General features: G+C 36.1%; 1 protein-coding gene across 3 annotated transcripts in view; it reads right to left on the reverse strand.

Moving 5' to 3' along the window:
* RELB (RELB proto-oncogene, NF-kB subunit) overlaps positions 1-23,485 on the reverse strand; it is a 223,108-nt gene that overhangs the window by 104,083 nt on the left and 95,540 nt on the right. For all 3 annotated transcript variants that reach the window (XM_053696513.1, XM_053696512.1, XM_053696514.1), the window contains one exon: positions 19,931-20,238. In XM_053696513.1, coding sequence (XP_053552488.1) covers positions 19,931-20,238 — 308 coding nt within the window. The remainder of the gene's footprint in view (positions 1-19,930; positions 20,239-23,485) is intronic.

Below are 23,485 nucleotides of genomic sequence, written 5' to 3' on the forward strand. Positions count from 1 at the left end.
TTTATTCAAATACATTCATGGATAGACAGAATCCATTGTTGTGGCATAATAAACACACACAAATACCCTATACAAACATTAGTGCAAAAATACAAATATTAAAAAGGCAATTCTGGCATCCTAGATTCACAGTTAATAACATGCAACACCCTGCGGAACCAGACCCTGTATGCAAACAGGCTAATGTCTGGGCAGGTTAACTTGGGGATCTATGCATCTAAGCAAGGGTAGGAGTTGGCTAAAGGCGATCTGGCACAAGATTCGTAGTTCGATGAACTGTTTGTACTCATACGACATAACAACCTGAGTATGGGCTATTACGCTTTATAATACTGCAGCGACAGGACGGTTGCAAGGTTTTTGAAGTCTCAGCAAGCACCCGCCAACACCTAAAGGAGAGGTATTAACCATGACAGATACGGAACCACAATTGTGGAAGCTTGCTTGACAGGGCTTGCTATCCGGACTGTCTGTATTGTGGAAAACTGACTTTACATCTTCAGTAATAACCTATGTGTTTGGCTAATTGGGAAAGGACGCTGGTTATTTACCATCTTGTGTGCTTTTAAGTAACAGCATTCATCTTGCTTTCTGTCATTTGCTACCTGCATGAACTTTCGCACTTTATTCAGCTGCTTGCTTGCACTTTATTCAGCTGCTTGCTTGCACTTTATTCAGCTGCTTGCTTGCACTTTATTCAGCTGCTTGCTTGCACTTTATTCAGCTGCTTGCTTGCACTTTATTCAGCTGCTCAATCTCATATGTGCTTGTTGCTGGAACAATTATTGCTTTAACGTATTTTCTGCAATACTAGAAACAAACCTTGCACTTATAAAGTACTTTCTAAAGAAGGACATTCTTTAAAGGTTGTGAACAGTTCTATTGTGACCTCTCTCTTGCTTAGATGCATAGATCCCCAAGTTAACCTGCCCAGACGTTAGCCTGTTTGCATACAGGGTCTGGTGCAGCAGGGTGTTGCATGTTATTAACTATGAATCTAGGATGCCAGAATTGCCTTTTTAATATTTGTATTTTTGCACTAATGTTTGTATAGGGTATTTGTGTGTGGTTATTATGCCACAACAATGGATTCTGTCTATACATGAATGTATTTGAATAAAAAGGAATTTTTGAGAATATATTTTGAAGAGTGCTTGATTCCCATTCTTTAATACAAGGTTTAACATATCCTTGGTATCTATCTTTGTTAGTATAAATTAATATAGTGTTTTGTGTCTGCACCACCACTATTATTTTACATTAATATATTAATTAATAATTTACGCCTGTTTGAGCTAGTTCAATAAATTATAACCACTTTCCAGCAGTTCTAGGTAATCCACCTCAAGGTACCATTCCTGATAGATAAGCCATGTCCGGTCAGGCTCTAAGGCAAGTGCTTCCGATGGCTGTAACAGCTCCTGCCTCTTGCTTTTAATGTCCCAGAATCGATATCCCTCGGAACTACCAAAGTCAACTTTCTCCTCAAATGCTTCCCATAATAAGCCGGGCCACCAAAGTCATCACCTTCCGGGGAATAGTGCGTTTCTGCCCTCGACTGCCACCTGTCTGCAAACCAATATAACGCTCTGTACCGATCCTCGAGCTCAACCTCTCTTTGCACCAGACACTTCAGTTCGGCTATCCCCTCACCTGTGGGTTGTCCTCTCAGTAAGCAGAGCCGCAAGTTTAGCTGGTCCCTGAAGCGTTGTTCTGGGGAGGGCAGGCCTTTGCCTCTGCAGCCATACCAATTCTCCAGTGCATCTTCCCACATCTCTAGCCAAATCAGGGCTCTCCATTCCAGGCACATCTCCTCTGGAACTGGCCCTCCTAAAACAGCAAGGGCAACTTTGACTTGTCGCTCAAAGTCCCATATGGGAACTTCCCATTTAGAGGTATCTGATCCCAGCATCACAGCTGTCCGAATATTGTAATACCTGGTGATCTGCTTCACCACCTCGTCGTTTCTTACCCGCACTACTGCTTCGGATAGGTTGGCTCTGTAGATTAACAACCTTCTCCGCACTCTGCATCATCTATAATCATCTGGCTGCGATCCTTCACTGGCTGCCATTGGCACATCTTTGTAGTGCTGCTTAGGGAATTGATAGCTAGGCAGCACATCCCTCCAACCCAGCTTGTCCTGTGCAGAAACAGGTTTATCAAGGTGGGTCAGCACTTGCTGTATTCGCCATAGGAGCTCCGTTTCCATAGCTACGGGTGACAGTGCAGCTCCTCTTCTGTCAGCAAGACAAGAAATTAATCCCAGCGCTTGCCACCAGATGTGACGGACTGCCTGGTACCCTGAATGAGTACCTCTGTCAGAACACTTTCCTTGTCCTGGGCATCACTTTATCCAGAGCAATAGCTCCTGGTATCTCCCTTTGACCGCAGTGTAAAGTTATGTAGGGGAACAGAACTGAGGCAACACTCAGTGGTCTGAACACAAAATGAACACTTTATTTGAAAGCAGCACACAGATTTATACACCCTGGCATTCCAGAGTCACAGAGCTTCAGGTTACAGAGGGCACTGGTTAAACAGTAAAGCAAACATATGAACAATACATCAAACCTCTAACAATTGTCTATTCACAGGTAAAACAGATTAACATATCAAGTTAATTAACTGGGGAGGAAAGTTTACTCAGACAATCTGATGTTGGGCAGTCTAGTTAATACTATCACACAGGAACACAATCAGTTTACCCAGACTCCTGAGACACAATCAGATCATAAACATAAATAAAATACATCTTATTACAGAATATAACAGCTCTTATTAGCTATTAAGTCCTTTATGCCCACTTGGTTTATAGAGTCACAATTGCTCCCACAAGGGGCACTCACACCCTGTACCCATCCTGTATTTATTGATACAGGGTGACATGGACATAAGACAGAGTTATGAAAGTACATGGGGTGTCCAGCATATAAAATTCCACATTTCCATGCAGTCTCTGGGTATCCTTAAGCCCATGTACCTCCAGCCCAAAGAATGTTCCATAACAGGCCCTCAGATCTTGGTGACTCACGTCACACACAGTATATATCAGTAATTAAGTGCTACATTACATAAGGTCTGCACACACAATAATTGTTTATATATGCACAGTCTATATCAGTAATTAAGTGCTGCATTACATAAGGTCTGCACACACAATAAATGTTTATATATGCACAGTATATATCAGTAATTAAGTGCTACATTACATAAGGTCTGCACACACAATAAATGTTTATATATGCACAGTATATATCAGTAATTAAGTGTCACATTACGTAAGGTCTGCACACACAATAAATGTTTATATATGTACAGTATATATCAGTAATTAAGTGTCACATTACATAAGTTCTGCACACACAATAAATGTTTATATATGCACAGTATATATCAGTAATTAAGTGCTACATTACATAAGGTCTGCACACACAATAAATGTTTTATATGCACAGTATATATCAGTAATTAAGTGCAGCATTACATAAGGTCTGCACACACAATAAATGTTTATATATGCACAGTATATATCAGTAATTAAGTGCTACACTACATAAGGTCTGCACACACAATAAATGTTTATATATGCACAGTATATATCAGTAATTAAGTGCTGCATTACATAAGGTCTGCACACACAATAAATGTTTATATATGCACAGTATATATCAGTAATTAAGTGCTGCATTACATAAGGTCTGCACACACAATAAATGTTTATATATGCACAGTATATATCAGTAATTATATGTCACATTACATAAGGTCTGCACACACAATAAATGTTTATATATGCACAGTTAATATCAGTAATTATATGTCACATTACATAAGGTCTGCACACACAATAAATGTTTATATATGCACAGTATATATCAGTAATTAAGTGCTACATTACATAAGATGTGCACACACAATAAATGTTTATATATGCACAGTATATATCAGTAATTAAGTGCTGCATTACAAAAGGTCTGCACACAGAATAAATGTTTATATATACACAGTATATATCAGTAACTTAGTGTCACATTACATAAGGTCTGCACACACAATAACATAATTTATGTAAGAACTTACCTGATAAATTCATTTCTTTCATATTGGCAAGAGTCCATGAGCTAGTGACGTATGGGATATACATTCCTACCAGGAGGGGCAAAGTTTCCCAAACCTCAAAATGCCTATAAATACACCCCCCAACACACCCACAATTCAGTTTAATGAATAACCAAGAAGTGGGGTGATAAGAAAGGAGCGAAAGCATCAACAAGGAATTGGAATAATTGTGCTTTATACAAAAAAATCATAACCACCGCAAAAAAAGGTGGGCCTCATGGACTCTTGCCAATATGAAAGAAATGAATTTATCAGGTAAGTTCTTACATAAATTATGTTTTCTTTCATGTAATTGGCAAGAGTCCATGAGCTAGTGACGTATGGGATAGCAAATACCCAAGATGTGGAACTCCACTCAAGAGTCACTAGAGAGGGAGGGATAAAAAATAAAGACAGCCAATTTCGCTGAAAAAAGAATCCACAACCCAAATCAAAAAGTTTTAATCTTATAATGAAAAAAACTGAAATTATAAGCAGAAGAATCAAACTGAAGCAGCTGCCTGAAGAACTTTTCTACCAAAAACTGCTTCTGAAGAAGAAAAAACATCAAAATGGTAGAATTTAGTAAAAGTATGTAAAGAAGACCAAGTTGCTGCTTTGCAAATCTGATCAACAGAAGCGTAATCCTCTGAGGCGGGGATTTACCCGACTCCACATAAGCATGATGAATCAAAAGCTTTAACCAGGAAGCCAAAGAAATAGCAGAAGCTTTCTGACCCTTCCTAGGACCAGAAAAGATAACAAATAGACTAGAAGTCTTTCTGAAACCTTTAGTAGCTTCAACATAATATTTCAAAGCTCTCACCACATCCAAAGAATACAAAGATTTTTCCAAAGAATTCTTAGGATTAGGACACAACGAAGGGACAACAATTTCTCTACTAATGTTGTTGGAATTCACAACCTTAGGTAAAAATTTAAATGAAGTCCGCTAAACCGCCTTATCCTGATGAAAAATCAGAAAAGGAGACTCACAAGAAAGAGCAGATAATTCAGAAACTCTTCTAGCAGAAGAGATAGCCAAAAGAAACAATACTTTCCAAGAAAGTAACTTAATATCCAAAGAATGCATAGGCTCAAACGGAGGAGCCTGTAAAGCTCTCAAAATCAAATTAAGACTCCAAGGAGGAGAGATTGACTTAATGACAGGCTTGATACGAACCAAAGCCTGTACAAAACAACGTATATCAGGAAGATTAGCATTTTTTCTGTGAAACAGAACAGAAAGAGCAGAGATTTGTCCTTTCAAGGAACTTGCAGACAAACCCTTATCCAAACCATCCTGAAGAAACTGTAAAATTCTAGGAATTCTAAAAGAATGCCAAGAGAACTTATGAGAGGAACACCATGAAATGTAAGTCTTCCAAACTCGGTAATAAATCTTTCTAGACACAGATTTACGAGCCTGCAACATAGTATTGATCACTGAGTCAGAGAAACCTCTATGACTAAGCACTAAGCGTTCAATCTCCATACCTTCAAATTTAATGATTTGAGATCCTGATGGAAAAACGGACCTTGAGATAGAAGGTCTGACCTTAACAGAAGTGGCCAAGGTTGGCAACTAGACATCCGAACAAGATCCGCATACCAAAACCTGTGTGGCCATGCTGGAGCCACCAGCAGTACAAACGAACGTTCCATTATGATTTTGGAAATCACTCTTGGAAGAAGAACTAAAGGCGGAAAGATATAAGCAGGTTGATAATTCCAAGGAAGTGACAACGCATCCACTGCTTCCGCCTGTGGATCCCTGGATCTGGACAGATACCTGGGAAGTTTCCTGTTTAGATGAGAAGCCATCAGATCTATTTCTGGAAGTCCCCATATCTGAACAATCTGAAGAAACACATCTGAGTGAAGAGACCATTCTCCCGGATGTAAAGACTGGCGACTGAGATAATCCGCTTCCCAATTGTCTATACCTGGGATATGAACCGCAGAGATTAGACAGGAGCTGGATTCCGCCCATGCAAGTATCCGAGATACTTCTTGCATAGCTTGAGGACTGTGAGTCCCACCTTGATGATTGACATACGCCATGGTTGTGACATTGTCTGTCTGAAAACAAATAAACGATTCTCTCTTCAGAAGAGGCCAGAACTGAAGAGCTCTGAAAATCGCACGGAGTTCCAAAATATTGATTGGTAATCTCGCCTCTTGAGATTTCCAAACCCCCTGCACTGTCAGAGATCCCCAGACAGCTCCCCAACCTGAAAGACTCGCATCTGTTGAAATCACAGTCCAGGTTGGACGAAGAAAAGAGGCCCCTTGAACTAGACGATGGTGATCTAACCACCAAGTCAGAGATAGTCGAGTATTGGGATTTAAGGATATCAATTGTGATATCTTTGTATAATCCCTGCACCAAAGGTTCAGCATACAAAGCTGAAGAGGTCTCATGTGAAAATGAGCAAAGGGGATCGCATCCGATGCTGCAGTCATGAGATCTAAAACTTCCATGCACATAGCTACTGAAGGGAATGATTGAGACTGAAGGTTCCGACAAGCTGAAACCAATTTCAGACGTCTTTTGTCTGTTAGAGACAAAGTCATGGATACTGAATCTATTTGGAATCCTAAAAAGGTTACTCTTGTCTGAGGAATCAAGGAACTTTTTGGTAAATTGATCCTCCAACCATGTTCCTGAAGAAACAACACAAGTTGATTCGTGTGAGATTCTGCTGAATGTAAAGACTGAGCAAGTACCAAGATATCATCCAAATAAGGAAACACCGCAATACCCGCTCTCTGATTACAGAGAGAAGGGCACCGAGAACCTTTGAGAAGATCCTTGGAGCTGTTGCTAGGCCAAAAGGAAGAGCAACAAATTGGTAATGCTTGTCTAGAAAAGAGAATCTCAGGAACTGATAGTGATCTGGATGAATTGGAATATGAAGATAAGCATCCTGTAAGTCTATTGTGGACATATAATGCCCTTGCAGAACAAAAGGCAGAATAGTCCTTATAGTCACACTTTTTGAATGTTGGTATTCTTACATAATGATTCAAAATTTTTAGATCCAGAACTGGTCTGAAAGAATTCTCTTTCTTTGGTACAATGAACAGATTTGAATAAAACCCCAGACCCCGTTCCCGATATGGAACTGGCACAATTACCCCAGATGACTCCAGGTCTGAAACACATTTCAGAAAAGCCTGAGCCTTTACTGGGTTCACTGGAATGCGTGAGAGAAAGAACTTCTCACAGGCGGTCTTATCTTAAAACCTATTCTGTACCCTTGAGAAACAATGTTCTGAATCCAATGATTTTGGACTGAATTGATCCAAACATCTTTGAAAAATCGTAACCTGCCCCCTACCAGCTGTGCTGGAATGAGGGCCGCACCTTCATGCGGACTTGGGAGCTGGTTTTGATTTTCTAAAAGGCTTGAATTTATTCCAGAATGGAGAAGGCTTCCAATTGGAAGCCGTTCCTTTAGGGGAAGGGTCAGGCTTCTGTTCCTTATTCTGACGAAAGGAACGAAAACGGTTAGCAGTCCTAAATTTACCCTTAGATTTTTTATCCTGAGGCAAAAAAGCTCCCTTCCCCCCAGTGACAGTTGAAATTATATAATCCAACTGAGAACCACATAATTTATTACCTTGGAAAGAAAGAGATAGCAACGTTGACTTAGAAGTCATATCTGCATTCTAAGAAAGATTTAAGCCATAAAGCTCTTCTAGCTAAAATAGCTAAAGACATATACCTGACATCAATTCTAATGATATCAAAAATGGCATCACAAATAAAGTTATTAGCATGTTGAATTAGCTTAACAATGCTATACACATTAGGATCTGGTACTTGTTGTGCTAAAGCCTCCAACCAAAAAGTTAAAGCTGCAGCAACATCAGCCAAAGAAATAGCAGGCCTAAGAAGATTACCTGAACATAAATAAGCCTTCCTTAGAAAAGATTCAAGCTTCCTATCTAAAGGATCTTTAAAAGAAGTACTATCCGCCATAGGAATAGTAGTACGTTTAGCAAGAGTAGAGATAGCCCCATCAACTTTGGGGATTTTTTCCCAAAACTCCAATCTATCAGCCGGCAAAGGGTACAGTCTCTTAAACCTTAAAGAAGGAGTAAATGAAGTACCCAAACTATTCCATTCCCTAGAAATTACATCTGAAATAGCATCAGGAACTGGAAAAACCTCTGGAATAACTACATGAGGTTTAAAAACCGAATTTAAACGTTTACTGGTTTTAATATCAAGAGGACTAGACTCCTCCATATCTAATGCAATCAACACCTCTTTAAGTAAAGAACGAATATACTTCATCTTCAATAAATATGAAGATTTGTCAGTGTCAATATCTGAGGCAGAATCTTCTGAACCAGAAAGATCCTCATCAGAGACAGATAAATCAGAATGTTGGCGGTCATTTAAAAATTCATCTAATTTATGACAAGTTTTAAAAGACCTTTTACGTTTATTAGAAGGTGGTATAACAGACAGGGCCTTCTGAATAGAATTAGAAACAAATTCTCTTACATTAACAGGAATATCCTGAACATTAGATGTTGAAGGAACAACAACAGGTAATGGATTATTACTAATGGAAATATTGTCTGCTTTTGAAAGTTTATCATGACAACTAACACAAACTACAGCCGGAGGAACAGTTACCACAAGTTTACAACAAATGCACTTAGCTTTGGTAGAACCGACATCAGGCAGCAGCATTCCAGAAGTAGATTCTGATACAGGGTCAGACTGAGACATCTTGCAATATGTAATAGAAAAAACAACATATAAAGCAAAATTATCAAATTCCTTAAATGACAGTTTCAGGAATGGGAAAAAATGCAAACAGAATAAGCCTCTGGAGACCAGAAGCAAAAAGAAACAAAGACTTAAATAATGTCAAAAAAACTGGCGCCAAGTATGACGCCCACAATTGACAAATTTTTTGGCGCCAAAAACGTCTGCAACAAACACGAGCATCATAGATGACGCAACTATGTGAAAACTCTCGGCGTCAACTACGACGCCGGAAATGACGTCAATAACCTCAACAAACGTAATTCTTGCGCCAAAAAAGTCTTGCGCCAAAAATGACGCAATAAATTCTAGCATTTTTTGCACCCGCGAGCCTAACAGCCCGCAATTTAGAAAGAAAAGTCAAATTGAAAAATTTTCAGGTAAGAAATTTTTTTTATTCATATGCATTTCCCCAAAATGAAAACTGACAGTCTGTAAGAAGGAAATATACTGATTAACCTGAATCACGGCAAATATAAGTACAAAACATATATTTAGAACTTTACATATAAAGTGCCAAACCATAGCTGAGAGTGTCATAAATAAAAGAAAATATACTTAGCAAAAGACACTCATCTACATATAGTAGATAGCCAAACCAGTACTGAAACGAGAATCAGCAGAGGTAATGGTATATAAGAGTATATCGTCAATCTGAAAAGGGAGGTAGGAGAAGAATCTCTACGACCGATAACAGAGAACCTATGAAATAGATCCCCGATAGGATGATCATAGCATTCAATAGGTAATTCTCCCTTTACATCCCTCTGTCATTCACTGCACTCTGAAAGGAAAACGGGGCTTCAGCCTGCTGCAAAGCGCATATCAACGTAGAAATCTAGCACAAACTTACTTTACCACCTCCATAGGAGGCAAAGTTTGTAAAACTGAATTGTGGGTGTGGTGGGGGGTGTATTTATAGGCATTTTGAGGTTTGGGAAACTTTGCCCCTCCTGGTAGGAATGTATATCCCATACGTCACTAGCTCATGGACTCTTGCCAATTACATGAAAGAAAAATATTTATATAAGCACAGTATATCAGTAATTAAGTGCTACATTACATAATGTCTGCACACACAATACATGTTTATATATGCACAGTATATATCTGTAATTAAGCACAACATTACAAAAGGTCTGCACACACAATACATGTTTATATATGCACAGTATATATCAGTAATTAAGTACCACATTATATAAGGTCTGCACACACATAAATGTTTATATATGCACAATATATATCAGTATTTAAGTGCTACATTATATAAGATCTGTACAAACAATAAATGTTTATATATGCACAGTATATATCAGTAATTAAGTACTGCATTACAAAAGGTCTGCACACACAATAAATGTTTATATATGCACAGTATATATCAGTAATTAAGTGCAGCATTACATAAGGTCTGTACACACAATAAATGTTTATATATGCACAGTATATATCAGTAATTAAGTGCTACATTACATAACGTCTGCGCACACAATACATGTTTATATATGCACAGTATATATCAGTAATTAAGCACAACATTACAAAAGGTCTGCACACACAATACATGTTTATATATGCACAGTATATATCAGTAATTAAGTACCACATTATATAAGGTCTGCACACACATAAATGTTTATATATGCACAATATATATCAGTATTTAAGTGCTACATTATATAAGATCTGTACAAACAATAAATGTTTATATATGCACAGTATATATCAGTAATTAAGTACTGCATTACAAAAGGTCTGCACACACAATAAATGTTTATATATGCACAGTATATATCAGTAATTAAGTGCAGCATTACATAAGGTCTGTACACACAATAAATGTTTATATATGCACAGTATATTATCAGTAATTAAGTGCTACATTACATAAGGTCTACACACACAATAAATGTTTATATATGCACAGTATATATCAGTAATTAAGTGCTACATTACATAAGGTCTGCACACACAATTAATGTTTATATATGCACAGTATATATCAGTAATTAACTGCTAAATTACAAAAGGTCTGCACACACAATAAATATTTATATATGCACAGTATATATCAGTAATTATATGTCACATTACATAAGGTCTGCACACACAATAAATGTTTATATATGCACAGTATATATCAGTAATTAAGTGCAGCATTACATAAGGTCTGCACACACAACAAATGTTTATATATGCACAGTATATATCAGTAATTAAGTGCAGCATTACATAAGGTCTGCACACACAATAAATGTTTATATATGCACAGTATATATCAGTAATTAAGTGCAACATTACATAAGGTCTGCACACACAATAAATGTTTATATATGCACAGTATATATCAGTAATTAAGTGCAGCATTACATAAGGTCTGCACACACAACAAATGTTTATATATGCACAGTATATATCAGTAATTAAGTGCAGCATTACATAAGGTCTGCACACACAATAAATGTTTATATATGCACAGTATATATCAGTAATTAAGTGCTGCATTACATAAGGTCTGCACACACAATAAATGTTTATATATGCACAGTATATATCAGTAATTATGTGTCACATTACATAAGGTCTGCACACACAATAAATGTTTATATATGCACAGTATATATCAGTAATTATATGTCACATTACATAAGGTCTGCATACACAATAAATGTTTATATATGCACAGTATATATCAGTAATTATATGTCACATTACATAAGGTCTGCATACACAATAAATGTTTATATATGCACAGTATATATCAGTAATTATATGTCACATTACATAAGGTCTGTACACACAATAAATGTTTATATATGCACAGTATATATCAGTAATTAAGTGCTGCATTACATAAGGTCTGCGCACACAATAAATGTTTATATATGCACAGTATATATCTGTAATTATATGTCACATTACATAAGGTCTGCACACACAATAAATGTTTATATATGCACAGTATATATCAGTAATTATATGTCACATTACATAAGGTCTGCACACACAATACATGTTTATATATGCACAGTATGTATCAGTAATTAAGCACAACCTTACAAAAGGTCTGCACACACAATAAATGTTTATATATGTACAGTATATATCAGTAATTAAGTGCTACATTACACAAGGTCTGCACACACAATAAATGTTTATATATGCACAGTATATATCAGTAATTAAGTGTCACATTACATAAGGTCTGCACACACAATAAATGTTTATATATGCATAGTATAGATCAGTAATTAAGTGCTACATTACATAAGGTCTGCACACACAATAAATGTTTATATATGCACAGTATATATCAGTAATTAAGTGCTGTATTACATAAGGTCTGCACACACAATAAATGTTTATATATGCACAGTATATATCAGTAATTAAGTGCTGCATTACATAAAGTCTGCACACACAATAAATGTTTATATATGCACAGTATATATCAGTAATTATATGTCACATTACATAAGGTCTGCACACACAATAAATGTTTATATATGCACAGTATATATCAGTAATTATATGTCACATTACATAAGGTCTGCACACACAATAAATGTTTATATATGCACAGTATATATCAGTAATTATATGTCACATTACATAAGGTCTGCACACAAAATACATGTTTATGTATGCACAGTATATATCAGTAATTAAGCACAACATTACAAAAGGTCTGCACACACAATAAATGTTTATATATGCACAGTATATAACAGTAATTAAGTGTCACATTACATAAGGTCTGCAGACACAATAAATGTTTATATATGCACAGTATATAACAGTAATTAAGTGTCACATTACATAAGGTCTGCACACACAATAAATGTTTATATATGCCCAATATATATCAGTATTTAAGTGCTACATTATATAAGATCTGTACAAACAATAAATGTTTATATATGCACAGTATATATCAGTAATTAAGTACTGCATTACAAAAGGTCTGCACACACAATAAATGTTTATATATGCACAGTATATATCAGTAATTAAGTGCAGCATTACATAAGGTCTGTAAACACACTAAATAAATGTTTATATATGCACAGTATATTATCAGTAATTAAGTGCTACATTACATAAGGTCTGCACACACAATAAATGTTTATATATGCACAGTATATATCAGTAATTAAGTGCTACATTACATAAGGTCTGCACACACAATTAATGTTTATATATGCACAGTATATTTCAGTAATTAACTGCTAAATTACAAAAGGTCTGCACACACAATAAATATTTATATATGCACAGTATATATCAGTAATTATATGTCACATTACATAAGGTCTGCACACACAATAAATGTTTATATATGCACAGTATATATCAGTAATTAAGTGCAGCATTACATAAGGTCTGCACACACAACAAATGTTTATATATGCACAGTATATATCAGTAATTAAGTGCTGCATTACATAAGGTCTGCATACACAATAAATGTTTATATATGCACAGTATATATCAGTAATTATATGTCACATTACATAAGGTCTGCACACACAATAAATGTTTATATATGCACAGTATATATCAGTAATTATATGTCACATTACATAAGGTCTGCATACACAATAAATGTTTATATATGCACAGTATATATCAGTAATTATATGTCACATTACATAAGGTCTGCATACACAATAAATGTTTATATATGCACAGTATATATCAGTAATTATATGTCACATTACATAAGGTCTGCATACACAATAAATGTTTATATATGCACAGTATATATCAGTAATTATGTGTCACATTACATAAGGTCTGCACACACAATAAATGTTTATATATGCACAGTATATATCAGTAATTATATGTCACATTACATAAGGTCTGCATACACAATAAATGTTTATATATGCACAGTATATATCAGTAATTATATGTCACATTACATAAGGTCTGCATACACAATAAATGTTTATATATGCACAGTATATATCAGTAATTATATGTCACATTACATAAGGTCTGTACACACAATAAATGTTTATATATGCACAGTATATATCAGTAATTAAGTGCTACATTACATAAGGTCTGCACACACAATAAATGTTTATATATGCACAGTATATATCAGTAATTAAGTGCTACATTACATAAGGTCTGCACACACAATTAATGTTTATATATGCACAGTATATTTCAGTAATTAACTGCTAAATTACAAAAGGTCTGCACACACAATAAATATTTATATATGCACAGTATATATCAGTAATTATATGTCACATTACATAAGGTCTGCACACACAATAAATGTTTATATATGCACAGTATATATCAGTAATTAAGTGCAGCATTACATAAGGTCTGCACACACAACAAATGTTTATATATGCACAGTATATATCAGTAATTAAGCGCTGCATTACATAAGGTCTGCACACACAATAAATGTTTATATATGCACAGTATATATCAGTAATTATATGTCACATTACATAAGGTCTGCATACACAATAAATGTTTATATATGCACAGTATATATCAGTAATTATATGTCACATTACATAAGGTCTGCATACACAATAAATGTTTATATATGCACAGTATATATCAGTAATTATATGTCACATTACATAAGGTCTGCATACACAATAAATGTTTATATATGCACAGTATATATCAGTAATTATGTGTCACATTACATAAGGTCTGCACACACAATAAATGTTTATATATGCACAGTATATATCAGTAATTATATGTCACATTACATAAGGTCTGCATACACAATAAATGTTTATATATGCACAGTATATATCAGTAATTATATGTCACATTACATAAGGTCTGCATACACAATAAATGTTTATATATGCACAGTATATATCAGTAATTATATGTCACATTACATAAGGTCTGTACACACAATAAATGTTTATATATGCACAGTATATATCAGTAATTAAGTGCTGCATTACATAAGGTCTGCGCACACAATAAATGTTTATATATGCACAGTATATATCTGTAAGTATATGTCACATTACATAAGGTCTGCACACACAACAAATGTTTATATATGCACAGTATATATCAGTAATTATATGTCACATTACATAAGGTCTGCACACACAATAAATGTTTATATATGCACAGTATATATCAGTAATTAAGTGCTGCATTACATAAGGTCTGCGCACACAATAAATGTTTATATATGCACAGTATATATCTGTAATTATATGTCACATTACATAAGGTCTGCACACACAACAAATGTTTATATATGCACAGTATATATCAGTAATTATATGTCACATTACATAAGGTCTGCGCACACAATAAATGTTTATATATGCACAGTATATATCAGTAATTAAGTACTGCATTACAAAAGGTCTGCACACACAATAAATGTTTATATATGCACAGTATATATCAGTAATTAAGTGCAGCATTACATAAGGTCTGTAAACACACTAAATAAATGTTTATATATGCACAGTATATTATCAGTAATTAAGTGCTACATTACATAAGGTCTGCACACACAATAAATGTTTATATATGCACAGTATATATCAGTAATTAAGTGCTACATTACATAAGGTCTGCACACACAATAAATGTTTATATATGCACAGTATATATCAGTAATTAAGTGCTACATTATATAAGGTCTGCACACACAATACATGTTTATATATGCACAGTATATTTCAGTAATTAACTGCTAAATTACAAAAGGTCTGCACACACAATAAATATTTATATATGCACAGTATATATCAGTAATTATATGTCACATTACATAAGGTCTGCACACACAATAAATGTTTATATATGCACAGTATATATCAGTAATTAAGTGCAGCATTACATAAGGTCTGCACACACAACAAATGTTTATATATGCACAGTATATATCAGTAATTAAGCGCTGCATTACATAAGGTCTGCACACACAATAAATGTTTATATATGCACAGTATATATCAGTAATTATATGTCACATTACATAAGGTCTGCATACACAATAAATGTTTATATATGCACAGTATATATCAGTAATTATATGTCACATTACATAAGGTCTGCATACACAATAAATGTTTATATATGCACAGTATATATCAGTAATTATATGTCACATTACATAAGGTCTGCATACACAATAAATGTTTATATATGCACAGTATATATCAGTAATTATGTGTCACATTACATAAGGTCTGCACACACAATAAATGTTTATATATGCACAGTATATATCAGTAATTATATGTCACATTACATAAGGTCTGCATACACAATAAATGTTTATATATGCACAGTATATATCAGTAATTATATGTCACATTACATAAGGTCTGCATACACAATAAATGTTTATATATGCACAGTATATATCAGTAATTATATGTCACATTACATAAGGTCTGTACACACAATAAATGTTTATATATGCACAGTATATATCAGTAATTAAGTGCTGCATTACATAAGGTCTGCGCACACAATAAATGTTTATATATGCACAGTATATATCTGTAATTATATGTCACATTACATAAGGTCTGCACACACAACAAATGTTTATATATGCACAGTATATATCAGTAATTATATGTCACATTACATAAGGTCTGCACACACAATAAATGTTTATATATGCACAGTATATATCAGTAATTAAGTGCTGCATTACATAAGGTCTGCGCACACAATAAATGTTTATATATGCACAGTATATATCTGTAATTATATGTCACATTACATAAGGTCTGCACACACAACAAATGTTTATATATGCACAGTATATATCAGTAATTATATGTCACATTACATAAGGTCTGCGCACACAATAAATGTTTATATATGCACAGTATATATCAGTAATTAAGTACTGCATTACAAAAGGTCTGCACACACAATAAATGTTTATATATGCACAGTATATATCAGTAATTAAGTGCAGCATTACATAAGGTCTGTAAACACACTAAATAAATGTTTATATATGCACAGTATATATCAGTAATTAAGTGCTACATTACATAAGGTCTGCACACACAATAAATGTTTATATATGCACAGTATATATCAGTAATTAAGTGCTACATTACATAAGGTCTGCACACACAATAAATGTTTATATATGCACAGTATATATCAGTAATTAAGTGCTACATTATATAAGGTCTGCACACACAATACATGTTTATATATGCACAGTATATTTCAGTAATTAACTGCTAAATTACAAAAGGTCTGCACACACAATAAATATTTATATATGCACAGTATATATCAGTAATTATATGTCACATTACATAAGGTCTGCACACACAATAAATGTTTATATATGCACAGTATATATCAGTAATTAAGTGCAGCATTACATAAGGTCTGCACACACAACAAATGTTTATATATGCACAGTATATATCAGTCATTATATGTCACATTACATAAGGTCTGCATACACAATAAATGTTTATATATGCACAGTATATATCAGTAATTATATGTCACATTACATAAGGTCTGCATACACAATAAATGTTTATATATGCACAGTATATATCAGTAATTATATATGTCACATTACATAAGGTCTGTACACACAATAAATGTTTATATATGCACAGTATATATCAGTAATTAAGTGCTGCATTACATAAGGTCTGCGCACACAATAAATGTTTATATATGCACAGTATATATCTGTAATTATATGTCACATTACATAAGGTCTGTACACACAATAAATATTTATATATGCACAGTATATATCAGTAATTATATGTCACATTACATAAGGTCTGCATACACAATAAATGTTTATATATGCACAGTATATATCAGTAATTATATGTCACATTACATAAGGTCTGCACACACAATAAATGTTTATATATGCACAGTATGTATCAGTAATTAAGCACAACATTACAAAAGGTCTGCACACACAATAAATGTTTATATATGTACAGTATATATCAGTAATTAAGTGCTACATTACACAAGGTCTGCACACACAATAAATGTTTATATATGCACAGTATATATCAGTAATTAAGTGTCACATTACATAAGGTCTGCACACACAATAAATGTTTATATATGCACAGTATAGATCAGTAATTAAGTGCTACATTACATAAGGTCTGCACACACAATAAATGTTTATATATGCACAGTATATATCAGTAATTAAGTGCTGTATTACATAAGGTCTGCACACACAATAAATGTTTATATATGCACAGTATATATCAGTAATTATATGTCACATTACATAAGGTTTGCACACACAATACATGTTTATGTATGCACAGTATATATCAGTAATTAAGTGCCACATTACATAAGGTCTGCACACACAATAAATGTTTATATATGCACAGTATATATCAGTAATTATATGTCACATTACATAAGGTCTGCACACACAATACATGTTTATATATGCACAGTATGTATCAGTAATTAAGCACAACATTACAAAAGGTCTGCACACACAATAAATGTTTATATATGCACAGTATATATCAGTAATTATATGTCACATTACATAAGGTCTGTACACACAATAAATGTTTATATATGCACAGTATATAACAGTAATTAAGTACCGCATTACATAAGGTCTGCACACACAATAAATATTTATATATGCACAGTATATATCAGTAATTATGTCACATTACATAAGGTCTGCACACACAATAAATGTTTATATATGCACAGTATATATCAGTAATTAAGTGCTACATTACATAAGGTCTGCACACACAATAAATGTTTATATATGCATAGTATATATCAGTAATTAAGTGTCACATTACATAAGGTCTGCACACACAATAAATGTTTATATATGCACAGTATATATCAGTAATTAAGTGCTACATTACATAAGGTCTGCACACACAATACATGTTTATATATGCACAGTATATATCAGTAATTATATGTCACATTACATAAGGTCTGTACACACAATAAATGTTTATATATGTACAGTATATATCAGTAATTAAGTGTCACATTACATAAGGTCTGCACACACAATAAATGTTTATATATGTACAGTATATATCAGTAATTAAGTGTCACATTACATAAGGTCTGCACACACAATAAATGTTTATATATGCACAGTATATATCAGTTATTAAGTGCTACATTACATAAGGTCTGCACACACAATAAATGTTTATATATGCACAGTATATATCAGTAATTAAGTGCTGCATTACACAAGGTCTGCACACACAATAAATGTTTATATATGCACAGTATATATCAGTAATTATATGTCACATTACATAAGGTCTGCACACACAATAAATGTTTATATATGCACAGTATATATCAGTAATTATATGTCACATTACATAAGGTCTGCACACACAATAAATGTTTATATATGCACAGTATATATCAGTAATTAAGTGTCACATTACATAAGGTCTGCACACACAATACATGTTTATATATGCACAGTATATATCAGTAATTAAGTGTCACATTACATAAGGTCTGCACACACAATAAATGTTTATATATGCACAGTATATATCAGTAATTAATGCTACATTACATAAGGTCTGCACACACAATACATGTTTATATATGCACAGTATATGTCAGTAATTGAGTTATGGTAAATACTAGCATTTACTTACACTAAAAATAAACAGGACCTTCAGCCATGAGTGGTATAAGTAAGTACCTTTCCTTTGCTGAGCCCTCCTTGCTAAACTAAGTGGCTCCAGCCGCCCACGGCACAACTCTTTTTTTTCAATGACGTGACGTTTACACCTCTTAGCCAATAGGCATGCTAGCCATTGGCACAGTGCCGTACGGCTTGCTCTGCTATTGGCTGAGCGGTGGAAACGTCAGCTCAGCATGTAACATGTAGCAAGTCATTTGCATGTATGAAATGTGCAGTCCTGTAAGACGTTACATGAAGTTAAAATGTTGAATGCATGATGATATATACTATATATATATAGTTTACATGTAACAAACGTGTGACATTACCTCAATAGAGGGCAGAGTCTTGTTTTGATCGGTGCTGTGCTCCCCCAATATACTCCCTGCTGATCTCCCCTCACACTGGTACCGGAATCGCATCCCTCGCTGTTTCGGTTGTTCTGTGATCCTGAGTGATGGGGGAGGGGAATCTACAGAAAGCACACAGGAAGGAGGTGTGGCTTTAGGAGGGGAGTTCCAAGGAGCCATAGTAACCGTGGATAGTGAAGGAGCTCCTCGGGGGACGAGCAGAAGAGGAGACGAAGAGGAACTGGGGCACTCAGGGAGATCAGAATTGATCAAGTCCATTACATCATCTGCAAAAGAAGGAAGAGAGGAAGAATAGAGTGCAGAGACCAACTGTAGGACGTGAGAGGCAGTGGGTAAATTCATAACAGGTCTACCCAGCCTCACCATGTTTACTAAAGCTCTCACGGGCCTCTCCCCCCTCACTATGTTATACTGCGCAACTGATTCACTAAAGCTCTCACTGGCCTCTCGAGCCTCAGCAGTGTCTATATCATTCTATATGGCTGAATCACTGAAGGTCTTACCGGCCTCACCAGCCACAACATATAATACTGTACAACTGATTCACTAAAGCTCTCACCGGCCTCTCCAGCCTCACCATATAATACTGTGCAACTGATTCACTAAAGCTCTCACCGTCCTCTACAGCCTCATTATGTTATACTGTGCAACTGATTCACTAAAGCTCTCACCGTCCTCTCCAGCCTCACTATGTTATACTGTGCAACTGATTCACTAAAGCTCTCACTGGCCTCTCCAGCCTCACCATGCTATACTGTGCAACTGATTCACTAAAGCTCTCACCGTCCTCTCCAGCCTCACTATGTTATACTGTGCAACTGATTCACTAAAGCTCTCACTGGCCTCTCCAGCCTCTCCATGCTATACTATGCAACTGATTCACTAAAGCTCTCACCTGCCTCTCCAGCCTCACCATGCTATACTGTGCAACTGATTCACTAAAGCTCTCACCGTCCTCTCCAGCCTCACCATGTTATACTGTGCAACTGATTCACTAAAGCTCTCACCGTCCTCTACAGCCTCATTATGTTATACTGTGCAACTGATTCACTAAAGCTCTCACCGTCCTCTCCAGCCTCACTATGTTATACTGTGCAACTGATTCACTAAAGCTCTCACTGGCCTCTCCAGCCTCACCATGCTATACTGTGCAACTGATTTACTAAAGCTCTCACGGGCCTCTCCCCCCTCACTATGTTATACTGCGCAACTGATTCACTAAAGCTCCCACTGGCCTCTCGAGCCTCAGCAGTGTCTAAATCATTCTATATGGCTGAATCACTGAAGGTCTCACCGGCCTTCCCAGCCACATCATATAATTCTGTGCAACTGATTCACTAAAGCTCTCACATGCCTCTCCAGCCTCACCATGCTATACTGTGCAACTGATTCACTAAAGCTCTCACTGGCCTCTCTAGCCTCACCATATTATACTGTACAACTGATTCACTAAAGCTCTCACCTGCCTCTCCAGCCTCACCATGCTATACTGTGCAACTGATTCACTAAAGCTCTCACTGGCCTCTCCAGCCTCACCATGCTATACTGTGCAACTGATTCACTAAAGCTCTCACCGGCCTCTCCAGCCTCACCATATAATACTGTGCAACTGATTCACTAAAGCTCTCACCGGCCTCTCCAGCCTCACCATATAATACTGTGCAACTGATTCACTAAAGCTCTCACTGGCCTCTCCAGCCTCACTCACCATGCTATACTGTGCAACTGATTCACTAAAGCTCTCACTGGCCTCTCCAGCCTCAGCAGTGTCAATATCATTCTATATGGCTGAATCACTGAAAGTCTCACCGGCCTCACCAGCCACACCATATAATACTGTGCAACTGATTCACTAAAGCTCTCACTGTCCTCTCCAGCCTCGCTATATTATACTGTGCAACTGATTCACTAAAGCTCTCACCGGCCTCTCCAGCCTCACCATGCTATACTGTGCAACTGATTCACTAAAGCTCTCACCGGCCTCTCGAGCCTCAGCAGTGTCTATATCATTCTATATGGCTGAATCACTGAAGGTCTTACCGGCCTCACCAGCCACACCATATAATACTGTACAACTGATTCACTAAAGCTCTCACCGGCCTCTCCAGCCTCACCATATAATACTGTGCAACTGATTCACTAAAGCTCTCACCGTCCTCTACAGCCTCATTATGTTATACTGTGCAACTGATTCACTAAAGCTCTCACCGTCCTCTCCAGCCTCACTATGTTATACTGTGCAACTGATTGACTAAAGCTCTCACTGGCCTCTCCAGCCTCACCATGCTATACTGTGCAACTGATTCACTAAAGCTCTCACCTGCCGTTCCAGCCTCACCATGCTATACTGTGCAACTGATTCACTAAAGCTCTCACCTGCCTCTCCAGCCTCACCATGCTATACTGTGCAACTGATTCACTAAAGCTCTCACCTGCCTCTCCAGCCTCACCATGCTATACTGTGCAACTTATTCACTAAAGCTCTCACCGTCCTCTACAGCCTCACCATGCTATACTGTGCAACTGATTCACTAAAGCTCTCACCTGCCTCTCCAGCCTCACCATGCTATACTGTGCAACTGATTCACTAAAGCTCTCACTGGCCTCTCGAACCTCAGCAGTGTCTATATCATTCTATATGGCTGAATCACTGAAGGTCTTACCGGCCTCACCAGCCACACCATATAATACTGTACAACTGATTCACTAAAGCTCTAACCGGCCTCTCCAGCCTCATTATGTTATACTGTGCAACTGATTCACTAAAGTGCTCACTGTCCTCTACAGCCTCATTATGTTATACTGTGCAACTGATTCACTAAAGCTCTCACCGTCCTCTCCAGCCTCACTATGTTATACTGTGCAACTGATTCACTAAATCTCTCACTGGCCTATCCAGCCTCACCATGCTATACTGTGCAACTGATTCACTAAAGCTTTCACCTGCCTCTCCAGCCTCACCATGCTATACTGTGCAACTGATTCACTAAAGCTCTCACTGTCTTCTCCAGCCTCAGCAGTGTCTATATCATTCTATATGGCTGAATCACTGAAGGTCTTACCGGCCTCACCAGCCACAACATATAATACTGTACAACTGATTCACTAAAGCTCTCACCGGCCTCTCCAGCCTCACCATATAATTCTGTGCAACTGATTCACAAAAGCTCTCACCTGCCTCTCCAGCCTCACCATGCTATACTGTGCAACTGATTCACTAAAGCTCTCAACGGCCTCTCCAGCCTCACCATGCTATACTGTGCAACTGATTCACTAAAGCTCTCACCGTCCTCTCCAGCCTTACTATGTTATACTGCGCAACTGATTCACTAAAGCTCTCACCTGCCTCTCCAGCCTCACCATATAATTCTGTGCAACTGATTCACAAAAGCTCTCACCTGCCTCTCCAGCCTCACCATGCTATACTGTGCAACTGATTCACTAAAGCTCTCACCGGCCTCTCCAGCCTCACCATGCTATACTGTGCAACTGATTCACTAAAGCTCTCACTGG

The sequence above is a fragment of the Bombina bombina genome, unplaced genomic scaffold (assembly GCF_027579735.1).
Source record: "Bombina bombina isolate aBomBom1 unplaced genomic scaffold, aBomBom1.pri scaffold_504, whole genome shotgun sequence".
Taxonomy (NCBI): domain Eukaryota; kingdom Metazoa; phylum Chordata; class Amphibia; order Anura; family Bombinatoridae; genus Bombina; species Bombina bombina.